At 36.0% G+C, this 13,341-nt stretch overlaps 1 protein-coding gene and 1 pseudogene across 1 annotated transcript in view; one reads left to right on the top strand and one right to left on the bottom strand.

Moving 5' to 3' along the window:
* Nucleotides 1–13,341, bottom strand: part of ACBD6 (acyl-CoA binding domain containing 6) — a 319,330-nt gene that overhangs the window by 165,687 nt on the left and 140,302 nt on the right. The window contains exon 6 of the mRNA XM_077157162.1: nucleotides 11,577–11,666. Within this exon, the coding sequence (XP_077013277.1) occupies nucleotides 11,577–11,666 (90 nt within the window). The remainder of the gene's footprint in view (nucleotides 1–11,576; nucleotides 11,667–13,341) is intronic.
* On the top strand, nucleotides 2,503–3,183 carry LOC143680708 (nucleophosmin pseudogene; annotated as a pseudogene).

Here is a 13,341-nt window from a genome sequence, read left to right on the forward strand (position 1 = left end):
ATCACATCAACCAGGGAGATGATCTCATTACAGTTTCAAACACACAGCATTGAATAGGGATTATTCTACCTTTATGAAATGGGATTTATATTAAAACATGGCTTTTCTTAGGGGGCATACTTCCTTTCAAACCAGCACATTCCACTCTCTGACCGCTAAAAAAGACATGTTTTTCCCATATACAAAATACATTAATTTCATAACAATACCAGAAACCTTAAACCTTTCAGTAGCAATACAATGAAGTACAAAATTAGAAACAGTATAAAATCTCATCAAATCAGTTACACGCATGTTCTGTCCTAAGGCAAAATTCTCTCCATTTGCTCTGGAGCTTTGAAAACTCATAACAAGTTATTTGCTGCCAACATATAAAGGAGGAACATTCATAGGATACATATACACATTTCCATAGGGAGGAAGGAACACAGGGGTCACAGGACCCATACAGTTTTGAAAACCTGCAGGGCAAAATCTATTAGATTTCAAAGTCTGAGAGTCATTTATCCTCAGAGCTTTAGAAAGTGGCAGTCCCACCCTTTCCAAATGCCTATGCCAGCCTCTCTCTGAATGCAACCTTGGGGGACATTGGGAAGACCACCTTTCTCTCAGCTCCACCCTCTCCAAGCACTGGGGCTGCACCCGAGCTCTCTGCCATCTCCAGGGCACATTCTCAACCCCTCCATGTGGTAACAGCCAGGCTCTCCCCAAACCCCAAGGAATGTGCTTCACCTTCTCCAAAGCCTGAGGCGGCATGACTCTTCCACTGCAACGAGGTGGAAGGCCCATTCTCTGCCTTTGAGGCAAACTCACCCTCTTCACGTGCTTGGGTGGGTTCGCTCTCCTTGCCCAAGGCTTCTTGACTTCAGACCTCAGCCTCCATGGTTTTGCCTCTGAAGTTATTTTTCCTCCAACGTGTCCCTTCTCTGAATCCCTCAGTCCAGACTGGTAGCAGCTCTGTTTATACAGGTCCCATAGCACTCTCGTTGGCTTTCTATGCAGTAGTGTTGGATCATGCCCATCACACATTAGGAGTTTCCACAAATCTTTCCTGGATAACTCCATGTCCGATCCTGACTTTCTCTGAAATGGATGGCTGGTTCCACATTTGGTTAAATTCTCACATAGGGCTCTATTCTCTGGGGTCTCCCTTTCTGTAGGCCCAGAATTTTCTGGGACCTCAATTTCTGGTATCTTTTTACTCAAGAGTTCAGTTTTCAGCTTATCTCTCTCCTGTCACATTTCACTATAAGCTGTGAGGAGAAACCAGGCTGCACTTTCCACATTTAATTTGGAGATCTCTTCTGCTAAATATCCAAGTTCATGGCTTTTAAAATCTACCTTCCAGCCAAAGCCATTAGTCAACTTTGCCAGATTATCTGCCATTTTAAACAAGGATTGCTTTCCTTCCAGTTTGCAATAACACGTGCCTCATTTCTGTCTAAGGCCTCATCAGAGGTATCTTTAGAGTCCACATTTCTACCAACAGTCTCTGCAAAGCATTCTAGGCCTTCTCTATCAAGCTTTTCACAGCTCTTTCAGAATCTTCCCCTTATCCATTTAAAAAGCCGTTCCAACATGTTTGGTATCTGCAAACCACAGCAGCAGCACCCCACTCCTGGTACCAAAATCTGTTCTAGTTTGCTAGCTGCCAGAATGCAATATACCAAAAACGGAATGGCTTTTTAAAAGGGAAATTTAATAAGTTCCTAGTTTACAGTTCTAAGGCCAAGAACATGTCCCAATTAAAACAAGTCTATAGAAATGTCCAATCGAAGACAGATCCAGGGAGAGATACCTTGGTTCAAGAAGGCCGATGAAGTTCAGGGTTTCTCTCTCAAGTGTGACGGCACATGGTGAACACAGTCAGGGCTTCTCTCTTGGCTGGAAGGGCACGTGACAAATGCGGCGTCATCTGCTAGCTTTCTCTCCTGGCTTCCGGCTTCATGAAGCTCCCTGGGAGGCGTTTTCCTTCTTCATTTCCAAAGGTTGCTGGCTGGTGGACTCTCTGCTTTGTAGTGTTGCTCTCTCTGAATCTCTCTCTCCAAAATGCTTCCTTTTTATAGGACTCCAGAAACTAATCAAGACCCACTTAAATGGGTGGAGACATGTCATCCCTTAATCCAGTTTAACAACCACTCTTGACTAAATCACATCAACCAGGGAGATGATCTCATTAGTTTCAAACACACCGCATTGAATGGGGATTATTCTACCTTTATGGAATGGGATTTATATTAAAACATGGCTTTTCTTAGGGGGCATACTTCCTTTCAAACCAGCACACCCACCCAAGTGCATGCCACCACCCAACAGAAGATTCAAAGGACATACCCATGGGCACCCTGAGGCCCCAGAACTATCTTTTCAGTTGTAAACTAAAGGCCAACAAAGATAATTACTTTAAGGTGGATAATGATGAAAATGAACACCAGTATCTTCAAAAAAGTCAGTTTAGGGGCTAGTGCAAAGGAAAAATTACACATTGTTGAAGCAGAGGCAATGCATTATGAAGGTAGTCCAATTAAAGTAACACTGGTAACTTTGAAAATGTCCATACAGTCAACGGTTTCCCTCGGAGGCTTTGAAATAACACCATCTGTGATCTCATGTTTGAAATGTATTCAGGGCCTGTGCATGTTAGTGGACAGCACTTAATAGCTGGGCAGGAAGATGTACAGTCAGAAGATGAAGAGGAGGAAGATCTGAAACGCTTAAGTACATCTGGAAAGCAATCTGCTCCTAGAAGTGGTAGCAGGATTCCACAGAAAAAAGTAAAACTTGCTGCTGATGACGATGAAGAAGATGGAAATGATGATGGGGAAGATGCTGCTGCTGCTGATTTTGATGATGAGGTAATGGAAGAAAAGATCCAGTGAAGAAATTTATATGAGATACTCCATCAAAAAATGCACAGAAATTAAACCAGGATGAAAAAGACTCAAAACCATCAACACCAAGATCAAAAGGTGAAGAATCCTTCAAAAACAAGAAAAAGCTCCTAAAATACTGAAAGGATCTAGTTCTGTAGAAGACATTAAAGCAAAAATGTAAGCAAGCATAGAAAAAGGTGGTTCTCTTCCCAAAGTGGAAGCCAAATTCATTATTTACGTAAAGAACTGCTTCCAGATGACTGACCAGGAGGCTGTTCAAGATCTCTGGCAGTGGCAGAAGTCTCTTTAAGAAAACAGCTTAACCAATTTTATTACAATTTTCTGTCTTATTTCACTTCTGTAATGGTCGATATCTGGCTGTCCTTTTTATAACACAGAGTGAAAACTTTTCCTCTGTGTCTGACAGACGTTGTCCAGGTTCCTTTGCCAAGAAAGTGTAGTCCAAAATGCCTGTTCAGTATTTAAAGATGGAACTCTATCCTTTGCTTAGTTTTAAGTATGTATGGAATGTTATGATAGGACATAGTAGTAGCGGTGGTCAGACAAATGGAAAATACACATGTGAAGTAAACTCAGTATTTTAATAAAGTAAACAACAACAAAAAAGCAAGATTGAGAAAAAATTCGAGGATTTAACTGCTCATCTGGAGAATTTAGAGAAACCAAATTTAGAATTTAGACCCACAAACACAAACTAACCCGAATTTAGAACAGCAAACTAACCTGAAAGCAAATAAAAGAGAAATAAAAAAGATTAAAGCAGAACTAAGCAAATGGAAAACAATAAAATTACAGAAAGAATAAACAAAAAAAAAGTTGGCTTTTTCAGAAAAATCAATAAAACTGATGAACTACTAGCTAGACTAACAAAGAAAAAAAGAGAGAGGATGCAAATAAACACAATTAGAAATGAGAGGGGGGTTGTTCCCATGGAAGAAATTTTAAAAATCATAATTTAAAAAATCATATTATGAACTATATGCCAACAAACTAGACAACTCAGATGAAATGGACAATACTTAGACACACACGAACTACCTATACTGACTCGAGAAGAAATAGAAGACCTCAACAAACCAATCAAAAGCAAAGAAATCCAACCAGATATCAAAAATCGTCCCACAAGAAAACCAAAGGAACAGATGGCTTCAGAAGGGAATTTTATCAAACGTTTCAAAAAGAAAGCCTGCTCAAACTCTTCCAAAAATTGAGGAAGAAATAACACTAACTAACTCGTTTTATAAATTTAACATCACTGTAATACCAAAACCAGATAAAGATGCGACAAGAAAGGAAAACTACAGATCAATCTCCCTAATTAACATAGATACAAAAATTCTTGAGAAAATATTAGCAAGTCAAATCCAATGACACATTAAAAGAACTATACATCATGAACAAGTAGGGTTTATAAAAGGAATGCAAGGGTGATTCAACACAAGAAAATCAACCAATGTAATACAGCATCTTAACAAACTGGAAGGGAAAAATCACATGATTATATCGATTGATGCTGAAAAAGCATTTGACTAAATCCATCATCCTTTCCTCATAAAAACACTCCAAAAGGTAGGAAGTTTCAAGGGAACTTCCTCAATATCATGAGGGGCATATATGAAAAACCCATAGCCAGCATCATACTTAATGATGAGACACTGAAAGCATTACCCCTAAGATCAGGAATGAGACAAGGATGCCCACTGTCACCACCACTATTCAACATTGTACTTGAAATCCCAGCTGGAGCAAATGAGACAGGAGAAAGAAATAAAAGGCATCCAAATAGGAAAGGAAGAAGTCAAACTTCCATTATTTGCAGATGACATGATCCTACACTTAGAATATTCTAAGAAATATAGAACAAAGCTACCTGAGACAATAAATTCAGCAAAGTGGTGGGATAAAAGACTAATGTACAAAAATCAGTAATGTTTCTATATACTAGCAATGAACTACCTGAGGAGACCATTAAGGGAAAAAATTCCATTCAAAATAGCAACCCAAAGAATCAAGCTATCTAGGAATAAGCCTAACCAGTGATGTCAAGGACTTGTACACAGAAAACTACAAAACATTGCTAAAAGAAATTTCGAAAAGACCTAAATAGACAAGAAGACATTCCATGCTTGTGGATAGAAAGGTTGAATATCATTAAGATGTCAATTCTACCCAAACTGATCTACAAATTCAATGCAATACCAATAAAAGCAAAACAACCTACTTTGAAGACTAGGAAAAGCTGGTTATCAAATTTATTTGGAAGGGAAAGAGCCCCAAATAGCTAAAGATATCCTAAAAAAGAAGAGTGAAGTAGTAGAACTATCACTTCCTGACTTTAAAGCTTACTAAAAAGCCACAGTGGTCAAAACAGCATGGTACAAATACAAACACAGAAGTATCAACCAATGGAATAGAACTGAGAGTGCGGAGACTGACCACCAAATCTACGGACAACTCATCTTTGATAAGGCCCCCAAATCCACTGATCTGGGACAGAACAGTCTTTTCAATAAATGGGCATAGGACAGTTGGATAGCAATAGATAAAAGAATGAAAGAGGATTCCTATCTTATACCCTATACAAAAATTTATTCAAAATGGATTAAAGGCCTAAATGTAAGAGCCAGTACCATAAAACTTCTAGAAGAAAATGTAGGGATAATATCTCCAAGATCTAGCAATAGGAGGTAGCTTCTTGAACTTTACATCTAAAGCACAATCAGTGAAAGAAAAAAATAAATAAATGAAAACTCCTTAACATCAAGTACTTCTGTGCCTCAAAGGACTGTCAAAAAGTTCTCTGACATAAAGGCTTGATATCCTGCGTATATAAAGAAATTACACAGTTCAACAACAAAAGAACAAACAACTCAACTGTAAAAAGGGGAGAAGATATGAACAGACATTTCTTTGAAGAACAAATACAGATGGCTAAAAACCAAATGAAGAGATGCTCATTTTCATCAGCAATAAGGGAAATACAAAACAAGACAATGAGATATCACCTCACACCTATACGAATGTCTACTACTAAACGAATAGAAAACTACAAATGTTGGAGAGGATGTGGAGAAATTAGAAGACTTATTCTCTGTTGGTGGGAACGTAAAGTGGTACAGCCACTGTGGAAAACAGTTTGTCAATTCCTCAGAAAACTGAATATCGAGTTGCCCTATAATTCAGCAATACCAATACTCATATATACCCAGTAGAGCTGAAAGCAGAGACACAAACAGACATTTGCACATGGATGTTCATAGTGGCACTTACACAACTGCCAAAAGATGGAATCAATCCAAGTGTCCTATAACAGCCAAGTAGATAAACAAAATGTGGTATATACATATGATGGAATACTATGCAACAGCAGGACAAAATGTGGTCCCAAAGCATATGACAACATGGATGAACCTTAAGGATATAATGCTGAGTGAAATACATCAGACATAAAAGGACAGATACTGTATGACTCTGGTAAAGGTAATCTCAGGGGTTACACACTGTAGAATCCCCATATGAAAAATCTCCAGTTAACAACATACTTAATGGTGAAAGATTGAAAGCTTTTATTATAGCATCAGGAATAAGACTAGGATATCCATTGTCACCACTATTACTCAACATTATATCAGAAGTTTTAGCCAGAGCAATTAGGTAATAAAAAGAAATTGAAGGCATCCAAATTGGAAAGGAAGATGTAAAACTTTGTCTATTTGCATATGACATGATCCTGTATGTAGAAAACCCTGAAAAATCCACAACAAAGCTCCTAGAGCTAATAAACAAATTCAGCAAAGTGAAAGGGTACAAGATCAACAAACAAAAATCAGTACAGCTTCTCTACACTGGTAATGAACAACTGGAAGAAGAAATCAAGAAAAAAATTCCATTTATAATAGTAACTAAAAGAATCAAATATTTGGGAATGAATACAACCAAGGATGTAAACAGCGTGTACACAGAAAACTACAAGACACTGCTAAAAGACATTGAAGAAGATATAAATAAATGGAAACACATTCTGTATCATGGATTAGAAGACTAAATACTATGAAGATATCAATTCTACACTAAGTGAATTAATTCTACACTAAGTGAATTAAAAATTCAAAATAACCCTAATCAAAATTCTAACAGCCTTCCTGGCAAAAATGTGAAAGCAAATTCTCAAAATTATATGGAAGAACAAGGGGCTCCAAATTGCCAAAGCCATCTTAAAAAAGAAGTTAGAGGATTCACACTTCCCAAACATATAACCTATCACAAAGCCACAGTAATCAAAACAGCAATGAAACTGTTTTGAAACAAGGACAGATATATAAATCAATGTTATTAAATTCAGAGTTCAGAAATAGACCCTCATATCTATGGCAAACTGATTTTTGACAAGGGTGCCAAGTCCACTCAAATGAGAAAGAATGATCTCGACAAATGGTGCTTGGAAAATTGGATGTCCATATGCAAAGGAATGAAGGCAGACATCTCCCCACCACGACCTCACATAAAATACAAAAATCAACTCAAAATGGATCACAGACCTAAATATAAGAACCAGAACTATAAAACTCTAAGAAGAAAATGTGGGGAAGAACTCTTCTTCAGGACCCTGTGTTAGGCAATGGCTGCCTAGAATTTATATCTAAAGCATAAGCAACAAAAGAAAAAATAGATAAATGGGGTTTCAACATTAAAACTTTTGTGCAATGGATTTTATCATGAAAGTGAATGATAACCTACATAAGAGAAAAAATGTTTGGAAACCACATATCCAATAAATTTTTAATATTCAGAATATATAGAGAAATCCTACAACTTAACAACAAAAAGACAACTCAGTTTAACAATGGGTAAAAGATTTGAAGAGACATTTTCCAAAGAAGACATAAAAATGGACCAAAAGCATACAAAAGCATGTTCAACATGATTAGTCATTAGGGAAATGCAAACCAAACTGGAATGAGATACCATCTTATTCCCAGCAGAGTGACAACTATTTAAAATCAGAAAATATGGTTGGTACAATGGTGGCACAGTGGCAGATTTCTCACCAGCTGTGCCGGGGACCCAGGTTCAGTTCCTGGTGCCTGCCCATGTATTTAAACAAAAAAAGAAAATCAGAAAATAACTAGTGTTGGAGAGGATGTGGTGCAATACCCATTCATTGTTGGTAGAAATGTAAAGTGGTGTAGCCACTATGAAAGACAGTTTGACAGTTCCTCAAAAAGTTTAAGCATAGAATTACCATATCATCTGTCCATCCCACTTTTAGGTATATACCTGTACGAACTGAAAGCAGGGATTCGAACACATATTTTCACAATATTCACAGACATTATTCTCAATTGCCAAAAGATGGAAAGTAACCCAAGTGTTCATCAACTGATGAATGGATAAACAAAGTATGATATATGTGCACACTCGAATAAAGTTCTGATACATGTGACAAAATAAATGAACCCTAAAGATATAAAGTTGAGTGAAATAAGCCAGAAAGGGCAAATATTATATGATCTCACTGAAACGAAATAACTAGAATAAGCACATTCATAGAATCAGAAACTAGAATATAGGTTCTAGGAGCTGGAGTGGGGGTAAAGAATGGGGAGTTAATGTTTAAATTTTACAGAATTTCTATTTGGGGTGATGGAAAAGCTTTTGTAATGGATGGTGGCTATAGCAGCACAACATTGTTAATGTAATTAGCAGCGCCAAATTATATATTTGAATGTGGTTAAATGGGGTATGTTGTATAAATGTCACTCAAAGAAAATTATTTTAAAAATCCACAAGATTTTTCTAAACAATACAAACAATAAATTTACACTAATGTAAACAGTGGACAACAGTTAACAGAATAATTATAAAATTATTCTTTCATCAACTGTAACAAATGTACCACACTAATGCAAGGTGTTAATAATAGGGTGGTATATTTGACCTCTGTATTTTATGTATGATTTATTTTTTGGCAAATCTATACTATCTCTAATTAAAAAAATAGGAGCGAATACTCTGAGCAATGGAATGCCAACAAATTAGAAAACCTAGATGAAATGGGCAGATTACTAAAAACACATAAACTAAAATACTGACCCCAAAAATGACATATTTCAAAAGATCTGTAATAAAGAGATTGGATCAGTAATTAAGATCACCCCCAGTAATGAAAAGCCCAGGGAGTAGATGGTCTTACTGGTGAATTCTACCAAAGATTTAAAGAAGATTTAACAGCAATCTTCCTCAAACTCTTCCAAAAAATTAAAGAGTTAATTAACTCTTCCATTAATTAAATTTGATGTCAGAGCAATACTGCCTAACTCATCCTATGAGGTCAGTAATTGCTCTGACATCAAAGCCAAATGATGACATCATAAGAAAATAAAACTATAGACTCAACCAACATAATAAATCACATTAACAGAATGAAGAGAAATAAACACATGATCATCTCAATTGATTTTTGACAAATTCAACACCATTTCATGATAAAAATACTGAACAAAGAATAGAAGGGAATCACTGGTAAAATTATACTGTATTTGAAAGAGTGATATATCACCCTCTTCAGATAAGGAAAAAGAGAAGGATGCCTGTTTTCACTACTTCTGTTCAATACTGTACTGCAAGTTTTAGCAAGAGCAATTAGGCACAAAAAAGAGGTAAATATATTCAATTAGAAAATTGAATTGGAAAATTCAATTGGAAAATTGACACTTCACTTGGAAATGTCATGGTCAGGTTCATGTATCAACTTGTCCAAGTGGTGGTGCCTGGTTATCTGGCTGTACAAGCGCTGGCCCGTCTGTTGCTATGAGGACATTTCATGGACTTAAATCATGATTACACTGACTGCATCCACAGCTGACTACATTTGTAATCAGCTAAGGGGAGTGCCTTCTGCATTGAGGGACACTTAACCTAATCACCAGAAGGCTTTTAAGGAGGATTCAGAAGAGTCAGGCACTCTTACTGCTACAGCCAGCAAGCCTCTCCTGTGGAGTTCATCCAGACCCTGTATCGGAGTAGTAAGCTTCACAGACTGCCCTGTGGATTTTGGACTCTTCCATTCCCATGGTTGTCCAGCCAGCCTCTCCTGAGAATTCCTTAAGGAACTTCATCGGAGTTACCAGCTTGCAGACGGCCCTACAGATCTTGGACTCTATATTCCCATGATTATGTGAGACACTTCTATAAATTTTATATCTATAGATACCTTCTGCTGATTCTGTTTCTCTAGAGAACCACAGCTAATATAGGAAGTAAAACTATCTCTACCTGCAAATGACATGAGCAGAAAGTCCTAAAGAATCCATAAAAAAGAACTGTCAAACCTAATAAACATATACAGCAAAATGGCAGCATACAATATCAATTTGCAAAAGTCATTTGTATTCTATAAACTAGCAATGAACAATGTGAAACTGAAATTAAGAAAATAATCCCATTTATAATAGCATCAAAAAACCCCAAATATTTTGGAACAAATTTAACCAACAGGGTACACAACTTCTATAAATATTGCTGAAAGAAATTAAACAAGACCTACATAAAAGGAAAGATATACTATGTTCATAGGTGGAAAACTCAATATTTTTAAGATGACAATATTCAAATTAATCTACAGATTCAATGCAATCCTTATCAAAATTCCAACGGTTGTTTTTACAGAAAAGGAAAAGCTGATATTCAAATTCATATGGAATTACAAGGGATCCAAAATAGTCAAAACAATTTTGAAAAAGAACAACAAAGCAGGACTCACAAGTAACCAATTTTAAAACTTACTACAAAGGAACAGTAATCAAGACAGTGTGGTAACTGGTAGCACAGCCATACAGATCAGTGGAACAAGAACTCAGAGTCCAGAAATAAACCCATACATCTTTGGTCAGCTGATTTTCTACAAGGGTGCCAAGACCATCTGATGGGATAAGAACTGTCTCTTTGACAAATAGTGAGGAACAAATGGATATCCATATACAAAGAAGTGAAGTTGAGCCCTTACCTTATACTATACATGCAAAAATTAACTGAAATGGAGCAACATTCTAACTATAAGAGTTAAAACTAAAACTCTTAAGAAGAAAACATACGGATAAGTCTTCATGACTTTTAATTTGGCAAAATAAAAAATATATAAATTGGACTTCATCAAAATTTATAAATTTTGTGCACTAAAGGACATTATTAAGAAAGCGAAAAGATATCACACAGAAAGGGAAAAAATATTTGCATGTTATATATCTGATAAGGTCTAGCATCTAGAATATATAAACAACTCAACAACACAAAGTTAAACAACAAAGCGTTGCCTTTCTGACACTTCGATTTTGGACTTCTCCTAGAAGTCAATCAACAAATTCCCATTGTTTAAGCAAACCCATTTTGTATAGTATTTGTTTTAACAGCTGTGAAACTAAAACACATACAGACAGAACGCAGACTGGTGGTACCAGGGACTGGTGAGCAGGGAGAATAGGGAGTAACTACTTAAGGGGTACAAGACTTTCTTTTGGGATGATGAAAATGTTGTGGAACTATATAGTGGTAACGGTTGCAAAACTTTGGGAATGTTCTAAAGGCCACTGAATTGTACACTTTAAAATGGTTAATAATGTGGATTTTAGGTTATTTGACTTTTATCTCAATTAAAAAATAAAGCTCACCCTTCACCCCCCTTACCTGACAGTTAATGTCAGCTCCATATTGCAGCAAGACAGTGACTAGTTCCTTATGTCCTCGATCACATGTCCAATGAAGTAAAGCTCTGCCCTAAAAACAGAGAAAAAGATAAAAGAATTTGTTAGCCCAGTTGTGAAGGAGGACAAAGTAACAAATTATAAGGCTAATTATTCTAAGAATGATATAAAAATGCACTATGAGAAGAACAATAAACAAGCAATTTGAAATCCTAAGTCTACTTCTGGATCCTTTATATACCAACACAATTACTTCTCTCAGCTTCACAAGTTTTCTCAACTACAGAAGAGACATAATGATAATAATAACAAATAATATCAAGACTATTTATTGAATGAATGGACTATAAGAAGTGCTTTGTAAACTGTAAATATCTTATAAATATAAAAAAATTATTTTGTTCAATACTCCAGTGACAGAAATCTTATAGTTCAAAAAAACAGTACTCTCAACTTTGGTAGAAATCATGATCTAAATGTACTATATTTAAATCTACTCATGGTTATTCCTTAAAATGACTATTCAACCATTTTGAAGCATTTCTCCTTTAATCTCCCAAATTTACATGCTGAAATATCTCAAAATAACTAGTACCATCTATTATTGCCTGTCTTGAAATGGCTGACTATGAAATGCACCTGTAAAACAGAATAGATGGGGGCAGGCCACGGTGGCTCAGCAGGCAGAGTTCTCGCCTGCCATGCTGGAGACCCAGGCGTTTCCCGATGCCTATTTATTTTTAAATAAAATTAAACTGAAAAATTGCAAAACAGAATAGATGGACTTCTTATTAAGAGACAAAGCACTAAATATGAAGCATTAATTTTAACCCTCGTCTTCCAAAGACACAGTACTACTAATGTGTTAATTCTCTTCCCTACTAACAGAAAAACTTGGTTTAATTAAAGAAGCCATTTGCTTGAAATAAATAAAACTTCAAAAGCTAAGCACTTTCTAAAGAAATGAGCCATGTATGGTTTAACACAATCTTCTGAACACAGTAATGACATCATGTTTAAAGAATGGAATGTTTTCCCACAATAAATTGAAATCTCTCCTTTATGTCATGTAAGTCGTTCAACTCTCTTTATGCACTTATTATAGTTCAATTGATTAAACTAGGATGAGTTCTTGAAACAAAAATAACAGAGTAGGAATTTTTTTTTCCTGTAAACTATTTTTTTTTCTTTTGTTTTACAATTCACTTTTATTTACCTGTGAATACCTTTTTCCAATAGGCATATCCAAAATTCTAAGAGGGAGGGAAGCAAAAAATTCTACAAGGTGGGCAAATAATTCACAATTTGTTGCAGTAGCTAAAAGTCATTTATTATATCTTGTTCAGTGCCCAATAAGAGATTTTTAAAATACAAACAATTCTAAAAGCCCAGTAAAGTACTGTTGGACTAAAAGAGTTTCTTGTGTAAAAATTTCTGTAGCTCTAGTGTGTACTGACCTGCACAGTAATGCTGTTACGAGGGTTCTAATTCCAAAACTTCCAAATGAATAATTAGATACATTAATGAAACATTCTGAACAAATGCCAATAATGCAGCTGTTTCATAGCCTGTTCACATGAAAAGAAACTAAATTTCTAAGTCTATCATTTTAATTCTAATTTTATTTTATTTTACTTATTTATTTTTTTGCATAGGCAGGCACCGGGAATTGAACCCGGGTTTCTGGCATGGCAGGTGAGAATTCTACCTGCTGAGTCACTATTTAGTTCTAATTTTAAGTGAAAAAT

The sequence above is a fragment of the Tamandua tetradactyla genome, chromosome 4 (assembly GCF_023851605.1).
Source record: "Tamandua tetradactyla isolate mTamTet1 chromosome 4, mTamTet1.pri, whole genome shotgun sequence".
NCBI classification, from domain to species: Eukaryota; Metazoa; Chordata; class Mammalia; order Pilosa; family Myrmecophagidae; genus Tamandua; species Tamandua tetradactyla.